Raw genomic sequence first — 19,078 nt, 5'->3', positions numbered from 1 at the left:
TTCCTTTTTAAGGTGGCACAGTGTATCAGCCTGTTACAGTGGTCACTCCACAAGGTCAGGTTGTGACACAGGCATTGTCACCTGGAACCATTAGGATCCAAAATTCCCAGGTGAGTTTAATTCTCATGGAAGGATGTGAAGTTGGTTTGATTTTTGGCTGGTGTGAGTGGAATGTCCAAGAATTTAAGTAGTGGTTAGTCTTAAATCAGACTGAATTTCGTGTAAGTAATCTCTGTGGTGAATGTTAATTGGAAAATATTGCTGATGAGATTTCAGTTCATGAAGCCTGGCATTTTAAAGAGCAGCTGTGACACTCCAACTTTGAAATCAGCTTTTAAAGCAGTTACTAGTATAAATAAGAGAACTGAACAGACTCTATAGTAAATAAATGTCTGTATTTTTGATGATTACTTTCTCTTCACTAAGGAAATATGATGATGGAAAGCGACTTGACAATGAAGTGATATTATTGAATAGTTCTTAGTTTTGATAAAGATTTAAAGTTTGTAGTTTTCAATTTCTTGTGTTAGAAACACTTGTCTTTTGTGTGTGTAAGAGGCCAAATGGCATAAGGTATGGAGAGCTAGCCTTGGAGTCAAGAAGGCCTTGATTCAAATCCTGTCTCAGACACAGATTGGCTAGGAAAATCATTTAATGTCTCAGTGCTGCAGACAACTCTCAGAGACTATTAAGTTACAGAGAAGGTGCCAGTCCACACGTCAGAAGAATTCCTCTGGTGGCGTTCCAGTCTCTCCCCATAATGTTTCATTTTTACAGACATATGTCTGTAAACACAGAGAGTAATTACTCTTATTAGAAACCTCTTATTTTAAATTCCAGAGTTTATGAATGTTTATGTTTGGCCACATATAAAACTCTCAGGTTGGTTAAGAATCTAGTTTTAGGATAATGAGAAAGAACCCGTAAGAGAAAAATGGCAAGTAAAGTAGAAATTATATTCCAAGAGTAGTTAAAAAAATGAATGTGGGCACATTTGCTATGTTGTTTAAAAGGAAGATTATAGCTATCATTTGCAGGAATTCATAAGGCAAAACGTTGTCATTGTATTGAATGAAAATTTAAAATCAGCTGTCTCATATTGTAACTGTCTTGTAGTAGCTGCCACAGTTAGCTAATAGTATTGGAAAAGGTAAATTTTTCAATTGATTGAATCTTTTAAAATTTTAACAATCATGTGTTTCTCTGTCTTCTTAAATAGTGTACATTTAACCTTTTTTTGGCTCCCTCTTAACTAAGTTGCCTAATTCTCTATAGACAAGAGTCTATTATGCCTTTGTCCACTCTCAAGTCTTTGTTGGCTTTCAGGGGAGAAGTAAAGGTGTAGTTGAGAGAAATATCCTGGGAGTAAATTGTCTGTATTTGGTGCTTTTTGTGTTTGCTCCATAGCACCCAGTAAAACAGAGTTAGAGATGAAAACATTGCCCTGTGGTTGTTCTGGGATTAGGGTGAGCAATAATATACCATCAGCACCTTTCCTTTTGTTGCGAGGGCTGTAATTAAGGAGGTAAAGGGCTAAAGAGACACTCCATTTAAATCAGCTGGTGGTGATGGAGGATCAAAACCACCACTGCACAAAAGCTGGTCCATTTGGCAAATGGCGAACAACTTGAGTTGCTTTTAAAAGTCCATTCCTGTGTTTGATAAGGCAAATGAAAAGGCCAGGTGATTTTGTGTGATTTGGGCCCAATCTTGCATAGCTCTGTGGATGAAATATGTATGTAATTACCCTAAGAAAGTGTCAGTGGAAAGGACAAAATAAAAACTATCTCATGATATGAAACACTTGCCCATCCTAGACCATATGAATCTTCCAGTGGATGTGACTCTCCTGGTGGATGAGCTGGGCCCAAGAAAGCTGACAGCCTGGTATGTCTAGGGGATTTCAGCACAGGATAAAGGAAGGAGATGATTCTCTGCCCACTTGAGTCCTTCCAGGACAGAGATTGACCAAACGAGAAAAGGCAATGGCAAGACTGAGGTTTTCCAGAGCATAATTCTATTCCCTGAAGGAATATGGCAGGGACAGGGGAAGGTTTTAATGGTGACATTGACCCACCCAAGTACCTAAACTGTACACTTCATCAACAGAGTTCTGCCATTAGAGGAGGCCTTCTTAATAGTCTAGCTATTGAGCATCCAGGCTTCTGACCATTTATGAGGTCCATAGAACCCAATAATCCTTGTAACTGACAACTCACTCCTTCCCTATTTCCAAATAGGGTAGCCTTACAAGCTATTTAGGTGGGCTAGAGTCTTCCCACTAGGAGAACTACTTCTTAGGGACTCAGCTAGAAACTAGGTTGAGTGTAATAGAGAACCAGAGGAGCCAGTCTCACTGAGAAGGTCTGAAGTGTCCAAATCATCATAAGGAGGCATCCAAGTAGCTAGAGCTGATAGTGGTAAGGAAAAGGACTCCATGAAGTCATCATTCTCAGGAATAAGTTCTTAATTAGCAGCTATTTTGTGGAGAGTGCTGATGCTCATAGCCTCCTGGTTACCCTTTCCAGTATTAGCTACATCTTCACATACTCCTCAGCTCACCTTGCTTCCCATTACCACTTCAAGCTTCTTCCCCTTCTTCCATCACTCAGTAACCACTCTTCCTTTGAGGTTCATACTATTCATCTCTACTACCTAATCAAAATCCTGGTAGCTGTTGTCTACAGACCCACAAGTGACTCCTTCCTTCCTCATTGAGTTCAATACCTGACTTACAATTTTTCACTCCTCTCCAATTCCTACCCTCATACTAGAGAACTTCAACTATTGTTTTGATTCTCCCTCATCATTTAGTTCCTCAACCTATTTACCTCCACCCCACCTCAGCCGCACACAAAGATGGTCATACACTTGGTTTTATTATCACCTACATATGTACCACCATCATAAATTCCAATTCTTTGACCCCTAAATCTCTCCCAGGCCATTTTTTCTGCACTAGCCACTCTCCCCTTTTCTTCATCTTGATGTCTTGGTGAACCAATTCCACTTTACACTGCCGTCCACTCTTGAATCTCTTGTACCCTTATAATGCTAATTGTACCTAGCCAAGTCTCAGCCTTGGATGCCTTCCTATACACATGCTGATGAATGAAGGTGGAAAAATTCATGCGACCATTCTGACTGGGTCCACTACAAATTTATGTTATACAACCTCAACTGAACTTTACTGTTTTTAGGCAATCCTGCTCTACCTCCTTTATCAACTCACTATCCCCCTCTCCACAGGGACTCTTCCAAACCTTTTCATCCATCCTCAAACATTTCATGACTCACCTAGGGGCAGCTAGGTGGTGCAGTGGGTAGAGCACCAGTGCAGGAGTCAGGAGGACCTGAGTTCAAATCTCACCTCAGACACTTAACACTCACTAGCTGTGTGACCTTGGGCAAGTCACTTAACCCCAATTGCCTCAGTCTTCTTGATGAATATCTGGTCACTGGATTCAGATGACTCTGGAGGAGAAGTGAGGCTGGTGATCTGCACAGCCCTCCCTCACTCAAAACAAAGTCAAGTGCAAGTCATGCCATTATTTCTCTGATGGCATGGTCTTCTTTGGCAGTGAAGGACAAACACATGACTCACTTCCTGCCTCTCTTTTTAACCTCTTACAATCTGACTTCCAATCTTATCATTACACTGAAACCACTTATTATAAAGTTGCTAATGGTCTCTTAGTTGCCAAATCCAGTGGCCTTTTCTCAGTCCTCTTTCTTCCTGAGATCTCTGTAGCCTTTGACACTGTTGATTACTCTCTCCTCCTTGGTACTCTCTTCTCTCTAGGTTTTTGGTGCACTACTCTTTCCTGGTCCTTCTCCTGCTATTTGACTACTCCTCTGTCCTTTGCTAGATCCTCATCAAGATCATGTCCTCTAATGATAGGTGCCCCTCAGGGTCCTCTCTTGGGTCCTCTCTTCTCCTTCTATATTACTTCACATGGTGATCTCATCAGTCTCCATTGATTTAATCACCATCTCTGTGCTAATGATTATCACATCAACCCTTCTTGCTCCAGTCTCTCTGTTGACCTCCAGTCTTGCATTTCCAGCTGCTTTTCAGACATGTCTAGTAGACGTCTTAAACTCAATGTGTTAAAAATCAAACTCATTGGGGGCAGAGCCAAGACGGCGGAGTAGAAAGACAAAAAAAAATGCAGGCTGTCCCCACACAGCCCATAAAATACCTGTAGAGAGGGACTCTCAACAAATTTTGGAGCAGCAGAAGTGGAGAACAACAGAGTGGAGGAGATTTCCAGCCCAGGGTGACCTGAAAGACCCACTGGAAAGGTCAGTTGCACTGGACACAGAGCGAGCGTGGAGCCCAGCCCAGCCTTGGCCTTGCGGCGCAGGGAGGACACCTTGGGGGGGGGGGCGAATCTCCAGTCACAGCAGGGGGTCCTCAGATCCTTCAACCCACAAGCACCAAAGGTCAGTGATGGGGTTTTTTCAGCTGGTCAGGAAGGGAGAAGGGCCTCCCCATAGCTCTAGCCTCAGGCAGCAGCCCGCAGAGGCCACATCAGGCAGGTGGCAGCAGATCTCAAGGCAGCCCCTACAGCAGCCCAAGACCATTGCTGGATCGTAAAAACTCCTGGGGGCACTGAGGGAGCTGGTCTTTGTCTCGCACTGAATGGTGGCCCTGCCCCCACAGCTTGACTGAATCCCACCCCCCCAGTGCTAGCTTGGTGGAACTGGAGGTCAGGTGCCTATGGAGAGGAAACTCTGCTAAGATTTTGGGCACAAAAATCCTTCCCTGCACCAAGACCAGTACATGCTTGATTGTGCCACCTTGGAGGAACTGATATCTTACAGGTCTCCAGAGTATACCCTACTCTTGACAAAGGACCCAAAAGTCAAGTAACTGGTTGGGACAATGCCCAAAAAAGGGGAAAAAAAATAAGACCGTAGAAGGTTACTTTCTTGGTGAACAAATATCTCCTCCCATCCTTTCAGAGGAGGAAGAACAATGCTTACCATCAGGGAAAGACGTAAAAGTCAAGGCTTCTGTATCCCAAACATCCAAAATAAATATTCAATGGGCTCAGACCATGGAAGAGCTCAAAAAAGGATTTTGAAAATCAAGTAAGAGAGGTGGAGGAAAAACTGGGAAGAGAAATGAGAGAGATGCAAGAAAAGCATGAAAAGCGGGTCAACATCTTGCTAAAGGAGACCCCAAAAAATGCTGAAGAAAATAACACCTTGAAAAATAGGCTAACTAAATTGGCAAAAGAGGGTCAAAAAGCCAATGAGAAGAATGCTTTAAAAAGCAAAATTAGCCAAATGGAATAGGAGGTTCAAAAGCTCACTGAAGAAAATAGTTCTTTCATAATTAGAATGGAACAGATGGAGGCTAATAACTTTATGAGAAACCAAGAAATCACAAAACAAAACCAAAAGAATGAAAAAATGGAAGATAATGTGAAATATCTCATTGGAAAAACAACTGACCTGCAAAATAGATCCAGGAGAGACAATTTAAAAATTATGGGACTGCCTGAAAGCCATGATCAAAAAAAGAGCCTAGACATCATCTTTCATGAAATTATCAAGGAAAATTGCCCTCATATTCTAGAACCAGAGGGAAAAATAAATATTGAAGGAATCCACCGATCACCTCCTGAAAGAGATCCAAAAAGAGAAACTCCTAGAAACATTGTGGCCAAATTCCAGAGTTCCCAGGTCAAGGAGAAAATATTGCAAGCAGCTAGAAAGAAACAATTCAAGTATTGTGGAAATACAATCAGGATAACACAAGATCTAGCAGCTTCTACATTAAGGGATCGAAGGGCATGGAATATGATATTCCAGAGGTCAAAGGAACTAGGACTAAAACCAAGAATCACCTACCCAGCAAAACTGAGTATAATACTTTAGGGGGGAAAATGGTCTTTCAATGAAATAGAGGACTTTCAAGCATTCTTGATGAAAAGACCAGAGCTGAAAAGAAAATTTGACCTTCAAACACAAGAATCAAGAGAAGCATGAAAAGGTAAACAGCAAAGAGAAATCATAAGGGACTTACTAAAGTTGAACTATTTACATTCCTACATGGAAAGACAATATTTGTAACTCTTGAAACTTTTTTCAGTATCTGGATAGTTGTTGGGATTACACACACACACACACACACACACACACACACACACACACACACACACAGAGAGAGAGAGAGAGAGAGAGAGAGAGAGAGAGAGAGAGAGAGAGAGAGAGGACAAGGTGAATTGAATAAGATGCAATCATATCTTTAAAAAATGAAATTAACTGGTGAGAGAGAAACATATTGGGAGGAGAAAGGGAGAAATGGAATGAGGCAAATTGTCCCTCAGAAAAGAGGCAAGTAAAAGACTTTTCAGTGGAGGGAAAAAGAGGGGAGGTGAGAGAAAGAAACATGAAGCTTACTCTCATCACATTCAACTAAAGGAAGGGATAAAATGCACGCTCATTTTGATATGAAAACCTATCTTACAATACAGGAAAGTGGGGGAAGAAGGGGATAAGCAGGGTGGGGGGGATGATGGGAGGGCAGTGGGAGGAGGGAGCAATTTGAAGTCAACACTTGGGGAGGGACAGGATCAAAAGAGAGAATAGAAGCAATGGGGGGCAGGATAGGATGGAGGGAATTATAGTTAGTCTTACACAACATGAATATTATGGAAGTCATTTGCAAAACTACACAGATATGGCCTATATTGAATTGCCTGCCCTCCCAAAGGGAATGGGTGGGGAGGGAGGGATGGGGAGAAGTTTTAAGAACAACTGTTGAGTATTATTCTTGCAACTAGGAAATAGAAATACAGGTAATGGGTTATAGAAAGTTTTCTTGCCCTACAGGACAAAAGAGAAGATGGGGACAAGGGAAGGGAGGGATGTTAGAAGAGAGGGCAGATTGGTGATAGGGGCAATTAGAATGCTCGGCATTTTGGGGTGGGGGGAAGGGACAAATGGGGAGAAAATTTGGAACCCAAAATTTTGTGGAAATGAATGTTGAAAAGTTAAATAAATTTAAAAAAAAAAAGTGCTACCATCAAAAAATAATCAAACTCATTATTCTCACTAAATCCTACCCTCTTGCCCCACCTTCCCTATTACTGTGGTAGAGAGTAACATCATACACCAATCTCCCGGGCTCATAACCTATGAGTTATCCTAGGTCCCTCACTGTCTCTCACCCTCTCCCGTATCCAAACTATTGCCAAGGCTTATCAATTTCACTTTTGCAATATCTCTGGAGTGTGCCCCCTTGTCTTCTTGGACACTGCCACCATTCTGGTGTAGACCCTTATCACCTCATGCCTTGATTATTGCAATAGCCTGCTGATGGGTCTGCCTGCCTCAAATTTCTCTTCACTTCTGTTCATCCTCCAAATCACTTACGGTGATTTTCCTGAAGTACAGGTCCAACCATGTCTCCCCCCTAGTCACCAAACTCCAGTGGCTCCCTGGCATCTCTAGGGTCAAATATAAAATCCTCTGGTGTTCAAAGTCCTTTGTAACCTACCCCTTCTACCTGTCTTGTCTTCTTATGCTTTATACCACCCTACCGCATCCTTCCCTGTCCTCCCCAAGCCCCCCACATACTCTTTAATCCAGTGACACTAGCCATCTTGCTCTTCCTTAAACAAAACATTCCATCCTCTGACTCCTAGCATTTTCATTGTCTGTCCTTCATTCCTGGAAAGGTTTTTTCCCTCATCTTTGCCTCCTGGCTTCCCTGATATTCCTCAAATCCTGCTAAAATCCCACCTTTTATAGAAAGGTTTTCCCAGCTTCTCTTAATTCTAGTACCTTCCCTTTGTAGGTCATCTCCATTATCCTGTATGTAGCTTATTTGTGCATAGGTGTTTACATGTTGTTCTCTCCTCTAGATGGTGATCTCCCCAAGGGCAAAGACTGTCCTTTACCTTCCTTTGTATCCCTAGCACTAAGCACAGTGCCTGGCACATAGTAGATACTTAGTAAATGTTTATTCACTGACTGAAATTTGGGGATTCAAGTTTGCTTCTTAATATTAGTATCTCTAATTTGCCTTGCTTACAGTTGCCCAAGCTTTATGTACTTGAGTATAGATACCTGAAGCTAAGGGGTTTATTTCTCTCTCCTTTCTGGAATCTTATCTTGGACTCTCTCAATGGAGCTTAGCTTGAGTGATATATGTAAGCAGTTTTCAACCTTTTCAATTTAAAGGCCTTTTGTTTAGATTTTATAAGACTCTTGGCAAATGTATTCTTTTTAGCCTGTGTGAGTTATTCTCCGTCCCCAGTCAGGGACTTAGTTTTTCCGTATTTTAGACCATGACTGAGAAATAAAATTCCATTTTTGGACTCTATTTTCTTTCTTTTTAAATGTTTATTCTTGCTTTTTTTTTGATTATAGAACATATTCATTTTCAACTTCTTCCTTTTTCCAGCAAAGCATCCCTTTTAACAGAGATTAAAAAATGAAATACAAAAAGTTCAGCCAAATCAGGCAGCATAGCTGTGCCTGATATTATGTGCATTTCACTCTCTAGGTCCCTCTACGTGTGCAAAGGAGAGAGCTTGGTCAAGCAATTACATAACATTCGGTATTACTTTCTTCTGTTTACGTCGTAGTCATTCTGTATTTTTTTCATGGTTCTGCTCACTTCATTCTATTTTCATGTTTATGCCTCTCCATTCTTAATTTTTGTCATTTCTATTCACTGACCATAGTTAAATATTTGCTACACAAAAGGTGCTCCTGTGAATTTTATTGTATATATAGGGTGTTTATTTCTTTCACTTGTCCTCATAAACCTAGCAGTCATTTCTAGATTCTTTTTGACAGCATCATTTGTACCCTTTACGCCCACCAGAAAGTGGGCAATAATGATACGTTTTCTCAAGCCTCGGAAAGTTCTCTGTCATGGTATGGATATATGTTCTGGTAAAAATGAATGAATAATGAATGAAAGCATGAATGAATGAATGAACCAAAAGTGCCTACTGTAGGTACAACATAATTTTTTAAAACTTCTACTGTTTTTAGTACAACAAATATCTCCCTCATTATTCTTTTAACAATAAGTTCTTAGTCATTACCTCTTATTTCTTCTGTTTATACAGAATATCTGTGCTATTCACCTAATAGCTTGCAGGGGTAGGGAACCTATGGTCTCAAGATCACATGTGGTCCTCTAGGTCCTCAAGTGCAGCTCTTTGACTGAATCCAAAATTCATAGAATAAATCCTCTTAATAAAAGGATTTGTTCTATAAAGCTCAGACTCAGTCAAAAAGCCGCACTCAAGGATCTGGAAGGCTACATGTGGCCTCAGAGCTGTGGGTTCCTCACCCTTGCCATCAATCCATATCATCATTCCTTGAAGGACAAGCACCTGCTTCCTCCTCTAAGGGTCCAGCTCCTCCTCCTTGGCTCCAGGTGTTCAGTGATCCTTCTTTTCTCCTCAGTGTCTCCTCCTTCAGCACTTCAGCCTCCCAGCATGCCAGTGTTCAGGTCCTTTTTCTTTTTCCCCTCTTCCTTTTCACGTGGAAGAAGAACTTCAGTTTTCACATTCTCCTTGCTCTCCCCACCCCTCATGTATTTGTACAGATGTCTGTTGTACTCACTGATTATGTGGGATAATTCTGCCTAATCATCCTTTCCTCTCCACACCATCCCCATCCCGTGCCGCTCGTGTATTCCTCCTCCCCTCATTCAGATCATCAAGATCTATGACAGAGGCACCCCCAGGCCTTGCCTAATTGTGCCACCTCTATGAACCTTGATAATGATAGGATTCAGAGGAGACACAAGCTCATCTTTCCCATATTTAAATGTCTATTCTTATTTAGCCCTTTATCATTGTTTAATCACATTTATTTTTATATATTTTTCTTCACTTCTGTGTTTGATCTTCAGAGTTTGTCCATAGCTCTGGTCTTTTCATCAGAAATTCTTGGAAGTCTTCTATTTCATTAAAGGACCATTCCCCCCATCCGCCGCTGTGGCATTATATTTGGTTTGCTGGGTAAGCTATTTTGGACCTATAAACCTTTGCCTTCTGGAATATTGTATTCTAAGTTCTCCATTTGCTTAAAGTCATGGCTGCTAACTCATGTGTGGTCATAACCAAGGCTCCTTAGTAATTGAAATCTTTCTTTCTGACTGCTTTCAGTATGTTTTCTTTGACCTAGAAGCTCTGAATTTTGACTATGGTATTCTTGGTATTTCTGGGATTTCAGGAGGTAACTGGTGGGTTCTTTCTATTTATACTATACTCTGTGGATCTTAGAGGTTTGGGCAGTTTTCTTTTAAGATTTCTTGAAGTAAGATGCCTCGGCTCTTTTTTTTAACAATGACATTCAGATAGTCCAATGATTCTTAAATTTTTTTTCTCCTCTGTCTTCTAGATCAGTTGATTTTGTTTGAGAAAGCTTACATTTTCTTCTATTTTTTTTTTCAGCCTTTGCACTTTATTTTGACATTTCTTGTTGCCTCAGGGAATCACTGGCTTCTAATTTGCCCATTCAAACTTTCAGGGAGTTTGTTGCTTGGTCAGGGTTTTGTATTTTTTGTGTCAGACTGGTAACCCTTTTTAATTCTTTTTTCCATAGCTATCATTTCTTTTCCAGTTTTTTCCTCAAACATTCTCAGTGCATTTATAAAAAAAAAAAAATTTTAAACTCTTCCTTTTTTTTTTTTTTTAACTTTTGCCTCATGTTTTCCAGGAATTCTCTTTGAGTTCATGCCCAAGTTATGTTTTCCTTTCAAGCTTTGCTTGTAAATGTTTTTGAATCATTCTTTTCTTCTCTTTTTGTGTTTTGAGCATACCTGCTACCATACTAACTCATTATGGAGGAGGGGTTTGTTTGTTCGTTTTTCCAGCCTACTTCTTGACTTTGGGACTCAATGCTGGTCTTGGTGGAGGTAGATCTAGGCTGGTCCTGTTACTGCTTTCTTGGGATGTTGACTATTGTGTTATTATAGGATCTCAAGGACAGGCCAGGGAGCCACAAGTTTTTAGTGTTTCCAAAGTGGTTCAATCCATTGCAAAATCTTAATGCTCTCTTCCCCATCCTACTTTCCCCTCCTCTTCCCCCAAATCAGGTCTGAGCTTTGCAAGGTCTTGACCTAGGTTTGAGTCTGTGCAAAAGTAGACTGCTGTGGGATCCACCTTGTATAAACCAACTAGAAAGCTCTGTTGGTTTATAGTGGCAGGATTGTAGGCTCCTCTTTGGTCTAGGATTCCTGTGTTAGTGAGCTACAGGTGAGCTTGACGCTGGAAGTGAGACCCTGTTCTGCTCTGCACCTCTCAACTGAGCCACATTACAGCTGCCAGCTTGTGAATTTCCTCCTTTCTCTAGACACAACACAGAGTCTCCCTGCATGGGAATACCATTCCCCTGTACAGTTCCCTTTCTCAGTGTACCCTGGATCTCTGACTTGGAAATTGGTAGGTGACAAAGCTGTCTGTTCACATTTGTCTCTATCATGGTGCCCCAGTACAGATCTGGGAATGCCCTGGTCTGGACCTGGGACCTCCTTTTGCTCTAGTTCACAGCCACTCCCTGTTACTGGAATGCTGCACATGGCATGCTTCTGTCTTGACCTATACCCAGTGTCCACAGTCTTCATCTTTTTCTCCTTGCTGGGCTAGACAAATGACTTAGTGTGGCTTTTCCTGGATTTCCTCATCATGATTCTGCATGCGCGTGTGGGTAGGTGTTTAAAAAATATCCAGACACCAATAGTGAAGTGGTCCGAAGATTAAAACAGTTTTCAAAAGAATTGCCAAGTATCAACAATTATATGAAAGAAAACTCCCAGTCACTAATAATAAGAAACGTACAAATCAAAACAACACTGAAGATGTGAAGGCATCAGCAAACTGACAAAAATGACAAAAGATGAGAAGAGTCAGTGTTGGAGGAGTGTGGGGCAGACAGGCATCTTGGCACATTGTTGCTAGAGCTATGAATCAGTACCATGCACACATATATGTATACATATGTTAATTGTTTATATATCTTGAATACCAAAGCTTTGTCAGAGAAATTTGATACAAGTATTTTATTTCCCATTCTTTTCTTAAATGCATTGATTTTGTTTGTGCAGAAGGTTTCCTGTTTCATTTAATCAGAGTTTTCTATTTCACCTTTGGTTTTTGCCTCTATCTCTTGTTTAGTTAAGAATACGTTCCCTACCCCAAACTTTTTTTAAAAATTTTATTTGTTTTCAGTGTTCTACAATCACTTCCATATAACTTAGATTTTTTCCCCCTCCCTCTCCCCTCCCTCCCTGAGAAGGCATGCAATTTTATATAAGTTCTACACGTACATTCCTGTTAAATACATTTTCACCTTAGTCGTGTTGCAAAGAAGAATTAAAATGAGTGGGAGAAATCATAAAGCAAACCAAAACATAATACAAAAGAAAATGATCTGATACATTCTACGATCCAATTCCATATTTCTTTTTCTGGATGTGGAAGGCATTTTGCTTTAAGAAGCCATTGGGAATTTTTTAAGTCCTTGCATTGCAATGAAGTTCTAAGTCTACCAGAAAAAAATCCTCACCCACTGTGGTTGTTGCTGTGTACAAAGTTCTCCTGGTTCTGCTCTTTCACTGAGCATCAGTTCATATAAGTCTTTCCAGGCCTCTCTGAAGTCTTCCTGTTCATCATTTCTTATAGCACAATAGTATTCCATTACATTCGTGTAATTTATTCACCACAATTCACCACAATTTATTCAGCCATTCTCCAGTTGATGGGCATCCCCGTGATTTCCAGTTTTTTGCCACCACAAAGAGTGCTGCTATAAATATTTTTGTACTGGTGGGACCCTTTTTATGATCTCTTGGGGATACAGTTCTATAAGTGGTATTGCTAGATCAAAGGGTATGCATATTTTTGTAGCCCTTTGGGCATAGTTCCAAATTGCTCTCCAGAATGGCTGGATCAGCTCACAGCTCCACCAGCAATGTATTAGTGTTCCAACTCTCCCACATTTTCTCCAACATTTATCATCATCCTGTTTTGTCATGTTAGCCAATCTGATAGGTGTGATGTGGTACCTCAGAGTTGTTTTGATTTGCATCTCTGTAATCAGTAATGACTTAGAGCATTTTTTCATATGCCTATAGATAGCTTTAATTTCTTCCTCTGAAAACACTGTTCATATCCTTTGACCATTTATCAATTGCGAAATAACTTGTATTCTTGTACATTTGACTCAGTTCTCTATGTATTTTAGAAATGAGGCCTTTATCACAGACACTGGTTGCAAAAATTCTTTCCCAGTTTTCTGCTTCCCTCCTAATCTTGGTAGCATTAGCCTACTCCAAACTTTGAAAGACATATGATCTGATTTTCTTTTAATTTTGTTTTTGGTACAATCTTTAATATTAAATCCTCCTATCCATTCTGAATGTGTTATGAACTATGGAATAAATCTAAGCTCAATTTCTTTCAGACTGATTTCCAGTTTTCCCAGCCAATTTCATCAAATAGGAAGTTTTTTCCAAAGTAATTTATAGTTTCCTGTTTATTCAACACTGGGTTATTGAGTTCCATTGTTTCTAATTCTTCCTTTTCTAATCCGCCCTATTGATTTACCTCTCCATTTTTTAACTGATACCAAGTGTTTTTGATAAATGCTGCTTTGTGATACAGTTTGAGTTCTGAAAGTGCTATTCCTTATTTATCCCTACTTTTTTTCATTATTACACTTGATATTCTAGATCTTGTTTTTCCAAATTAATTTTGTTATTATTTATCAAGATGTGTAAAATATCCCCTTGACAATTTGATTGGCATAGGATTAAAAGTTCAAATTAGCTTTGGTATTATAATAAAATATTTTTAATTATATTGGCAGTCTTCAGCCATGAACGCTGAGTATTAGTCTAGCTATTTACATTGTTCTTTATTTCTTTAAGAAGCTCTTGGTAATTGAATCTATATAAGAATTTTGCAGATTTTGGTAGATTAATCCACAAATATTTTATGCATTTTGTAGTTTTGTGGAATGAAATTTCTTTATTATTGCCTCTTGAATTTTTAAAATTATATATAGAATATATAAAAATGCTATTGATTTTTGAGGGTTTGTTTTGTAGCCTGCAACTTTACTCAAGCTGTTATCTCAGTTGGTAACTTTGCTGGTCATATTGTAAAGGAAAACACAGACCAAAAATCCCCCCCAAAACCAAGAAAAATACAGAAAGTAAAGAAAAGTATGCTGCAATACTCCATCAGTTATTTCTCTGGCGATAGACAACATTTTTCATCATAAGTCCTTCAGAGTTGTCTTGGATCATTGCATTGCTGAGAATAGCCAAGTCATTCACATTTGCCTTGTAGAGCTTGTTTCCTTCCTCTTCTTTTTTATAGTGTGCCTTACTCTTGGAATTATCGGTTCTTGCAGGATAGAGAAGATAGATGTATATTTCCCCCACTGTAGGAATTTTTCTTTGTCCCTGATTGTACAGTTTGTCCTTAATCTCAGCTTTCCTCCATGATAATTTTTTTCCCCATTTGCCATGAAATCTTTCTGCATTCATGCCCTCTAAACCTTGGTCAGTTGTCTTCAGCAGCTCTGATTCCCCTTCTGAGTCTGAATTCTGTCCGTGGAGATATAGCACTCTCTCAGTGGTAGTGGTGTTTCTATGCACCAATGCACTGCAGATGATCTGTCTAAGTCCTCTGTTCTTCTCCAAATGAAACTCGTTCCCACCACTAAATTGAGATTTCCCCTTTTGTGCCTGTTTCAGTCCCTCTCTTGGCTTCTCTTCTTTAAGATTGTCCTTCTAATCATTCTTCCTGTCATTTGTTCTATTATTTTGTTTTGTTGGTGAGATTTGCCTCCATGGATTCAAATTTTCCTATTCTATTGATTATCTCTGCTTTGTAGCCATAAATTTTATTGTTGTAATTATGATTTCCTTCTTGAGCCATTTAGAAACATCCTGCTCTGATTTTTTGCCCTTTGGGATCCACAGCTTCATCTACTTCATCTGGTGTTGATTTACTTTATCTTGTAATATTTATTCAGTAATGTTTCCACTCATTATCTGAAACCCATATTCTTTTTTGTTATTAATTTCTTTTCTGTTTATTTGCTCATGCTCAGTATTTTTAACTTCGTTTTCTACTTTCTGAGATTCCTGATAGATTCAGTCTTTTTTTCTTTTTGCTCACTTTTTTGACTCCTTCTTTGATAGCAGATCCTGAGAGGTGTAGACCTTAAAACTGTCTCTGCTTCCTCCTACAATGGAGAATCCACTTTTCACTAGTTGAAATCTCTGCCCCAATTGCTTCTGTGTGGACAGACCTGGCCTCATTTTGGTTGCTAGTCTGCCTTTTGGACTCCTCCTCTTCCCCCACCACTGCCTCCAACACAGACACATACACACACACACACACACACACACACACACACACACACACGTACACGTTCCATAGTTCTCTGGCTGAGCACGGCTGTAAAGGTGCACACACACACACACACACACACACACACACACACACACACATACACACATACACACACCTTCCATAGTTCTCCGGCTGAGCACTGCAGTAAAGGCAGCAACTATGATAGGCAACCCAGCATGCTATGGCTCTCTTTCTCCTCCACCTCCACCTCCACCTCCTCACAGGCAGAGAGACCTGTTTTTTATTGCTACATAATAAATGCTGGGGTGAGTGCAGGGCAGAGGAATGTGCTGGAAGTGATTATATGAGAAGAAAGGGAATTGGTGAGTGAATCCTTATAGCATAAGCCTGTTGGGTCATGTAGTTAGGGCTTGTCAGAACTGGTGGGAAACGGGTGAGTGAGCATATTAGGGATTAGGAAGTAACCTTCTGTGCTGTTCATTCATTGAGTTGTTGGTTCCTCAGGGTCCTTGATGTCCTAGCCTTTGGAGACAGCTGCAGTTGTTTTACCTCTTAGCCATAATTCTTATTTTGGAGAGCCCTGATGAGTTATAATCAATATAGAAATGATCTTGATATTAGATACTACCAGCCTAAGGACAGAATATACAATTCCTCACCTTCTTCCCAGGAATGAAAGGGGAAGCTAGAGAGATAATTCCTAAAATGTGTATAGCTTAAAATCTTTACATAAGGACTCATTAAAACCTAGGTTGTAGGTGAGATATGAGATGAAAAACACAAATGTTCGTTTTTCCAGTCATCTTTAAAAATACATAAGGAATAGTATCATCCAATTTTGTTTAGTGATTGTATCATTAGGAAAACAGCCAACTACCTTTTTAAAGAGACAAAACTTACACATTTAAACCAAGATTAACTTCCTCTAAAGTCACACATATGTACACTGTTTCAACTTTTTATGTGAATCAATATTATTATCACTGTTGTAAAAAGGTTTTTTTTGTTGAGACATGAAGCATTTCAGTTATGGAAAATAAAATTTTAAAATAAAAATAAGCTAAATAGATTTTAAGTTTAAGGAACAGAAAATAAAATAGAAGTGTGGTGATACATGCTCTATAATCCTGTAGTTTCATAAACAGAAATCTTTAGGCCATTTGCTATAATAGAACTTAAATCCTAAACTACCTCTATTTTGGGAGAAAGATGTAGTTAATAGTAAAAATTTTCCATATTGATTTAACATAGAAGATTACTTTGAAGCTGTATTGGATATTCACAATTTATTCCAGAGAAGATATTAATGCTAACCATGTGGTTTGTGAAAATTTGCTTGGAAAAGTGGCAGTATTTGTTTTGTGAGGTTACTTAGTTTATTGACCAAATAATAGTTTAATTTATACTTATACGATAGATTGGCTGCTCTGATGTCTCCTAACAAATTTTCTAAAGATATATACTTTGTTTTGTTAATACTGTTTTTCAAAAGGTTAAGGCTACATAAGACCACGGGACAGATAGTATTTGAATCTACCACATAAACAGATAAATCAGACGAAGGCTGGTATTTGTATACTAAATTTGCTGCAGTTTGAGGCATATTGAACTAAGGACAGCTTTTTGGCCTCTTAGCTTTGGCAGATTTTAGAAAATCTCATATGCCTAATAACTTAAATATGACTGGATAAACTTCTTTTAAGGAACTTTAGTTACAAATGATATGAAATTTTTTCAGTTATTTTATTAAATTAGTTATTACTCTCTGCACAGGTGACTCATCTGCTTTATAGTTAACAGATTCCTATTTTCATCACCCATATACGCACTGCACAGATTTAGGTACAAAGTTGTAATTTGGGTTGATTAAGCTAAAAAATTTAAAAATATGTAAAACATCATTTACCCCTTTTGCATTATAGGAAAAGTAATTACTACAATTATTACTAAGCTAATTTTTCCCTTCTACATAGTATATTTTACTGGTTACTTTTAAGGCTGTATCAACCTATTGGTAGTATTGACCTCTTTAAAAATTACACCATAAATATTCAATAAAAATTAATTATGAACTTCCTCTTCTTTGAAACAGATTCAGTAATATTTTCAAGCAAACTACAAAAAAGGTTTGCAGTTTAGCATAGTAAGAAGTGTGGCCTCTTTTTCATACTGATAAATAACATAAAATGCACATTTTCATTATTCCTCTTTTGTGTATTAACATGAATGTGTTCGTTTCTTTTTTTTTTTTCTATTGTGCACCCAAATCATTTGTCATTATGAAACAAACGTGTCAGTTTTCAGTTCTTATTCTTATTGATGAATCTCCAGCATAAGAGACATTGGAAGTCTGTACCATCTCACCTAGAAAGGACTTTTTTTTTCTATTTTCTGTTTCCACCTTCCAGTTACTCCATGCCTTTTCTTCCATACCTTTTCCTCTTCTTTCTCTTTTCCTTCTTTAGAAATTTTGCAGCACAGAAAACTTAACTAGCTGTGCCTCAGGGTCTTCCAGGACATTCTTCCCGTCATCTGTTTCTCCTTTCAGTCTGACTTCTCCAGAAAGTGTGGAAAGTAGTCACATTTGGTTTAGGGACTGGGGTGGGGAATCTGTGGCCTCGAGGCCACATGTGGCCTTCTAAGTTCTTGGATGATCTTTTGACTGAGTCCAAGTTTTATAGAACAAATCCTTTTATTAAGGGGATTTGTCCTGTGAAGTTTGGATTCAGGCAAAGGGCTGCACTTGAGGACCTAGAGGGTCACAGGTGGCCTTGAGGCAGCAGGTTCCCTACCCCTAGACTCTAGAAGGTGGAACTGAAACTGGTGAAGTTTACACAGATGCTTTTAGTTTGACACTTTTGTCTTTCTGTTTATTAAACTTCAAGGCTTTTTTTTTTAGCTTTGAATTTAACTATAATCTCTATTGAAGTGACAAGGTAACCTTCCCATCTTTAGTCAATTTGCAATAAGAGATTTTCTAAGGAAGATAAGACATCTGTCTTTTGGAGTTCCTTAGTACGGATTAAATCTAACTCTTGATTTTGGTCTACACAGTAATTGTTCAAAAGCTGATTTCATTACTGGCTCATTTTGTGTCTTTGATGGGATCATAGGAACCACCCCATTAAGTTTAGAGATAGGAGGTTCTAGTGGTAGAACTAGTTTTCATGGCCTTTTTGGGTATGCTATCTCTGAGCATCTCAATAAATTATTGGCATTGTTAGGAGGAATTGGTTTTTTTGTGGTACCTGAAGAACAGCCAACATTGAAGGCTTTTGCTTCACAGCTGCTTATTCATCCTTTTTTGAAGGTCTAGAAGAAAAAGAATTTTCTGTAATCGCCACCAACCTTCTTCTACTTTTTCATTTTGGCAGTCAGTATATTGTCATCCAAACAGCTGTCCGGAGATCTCTCTCTTCTATTTGGAATCTGTATTGCACAGCTTTTGCAACAAAAGAAAACCTCTTTGGTAACAATGTTTTTTTGACTACATGCCTTGATTGATATTAGTATTCAGAGGGTTGTTGAGCAAAATTTTCTTTGTCACAATTGTCAGCAGTCTTGTATGATTCTGACATCTGCCCTTTTCCCACTCACAGCAACATTATGCCTTTTTCCTGATCTGGCTTAGTTGTATTTCTCACCGTAGTTTCCTTTAGCTGATTTTTCTCTCCATTGCCTCTTTCTATACTGTGAGGTGAATATAG

General features: G+C 39.0%; 2 protein-coding genes across 8 annotated transcripts in view; one reads left to right on the top strand and one right to left on the bottom strand.

The window, feature by feature from the left end:
- LOC140507015 (uncharacterized) overlaps window positions 1-19,078 on the bottom strand; it is a 101,304-nt gene that overhangs the window by 33,021 nt on the left and 49,205 nt on the right. The window lies entirely within an intron of this gene.
- PKNOX1 (PBX/knotted 1 homeobox 1) overlaps window positions 1-19,078 on the top strand; it is a 171,982-nt gene that overhangs the window by 117,844 nt on the left and 35,060 nt on the right. For all 7 annotated transcript variants that reach the window (XM_072614857.1, XM_072614853.1, XM_072614852.1 and 4 more), the window contains one exon: window positions 13-110. In XM_072614857.1, the coding sequence (XP_072470958.1) occupies window positions 13-110 (98 nt within the window). The remainder of the gene's footprint in view (window positions 1-12; window positions 111-19,078) is intronic.

Source organism: Notamacropus eugenii, chromosome 5 (genome assembly GCF_028372415.1).
Source record: "Notamacropus eugenii isolate mMacEug1 chromosome 5, mMacEug1.pri_v2, whole genome shotgun sequence".
Classification (NCBI taxonomy): domain Eukaryota; kingdom Metazoa; phylum Chordata; class Mammalia; order Diprotodontia; family Macropodidae; genus Notamacropus; species Notamacropus eugenii.
Note: the sequence above shows the minus strand (reverse complement) of the source record. Positions and strands in the feature narration are given on the sequence as shown.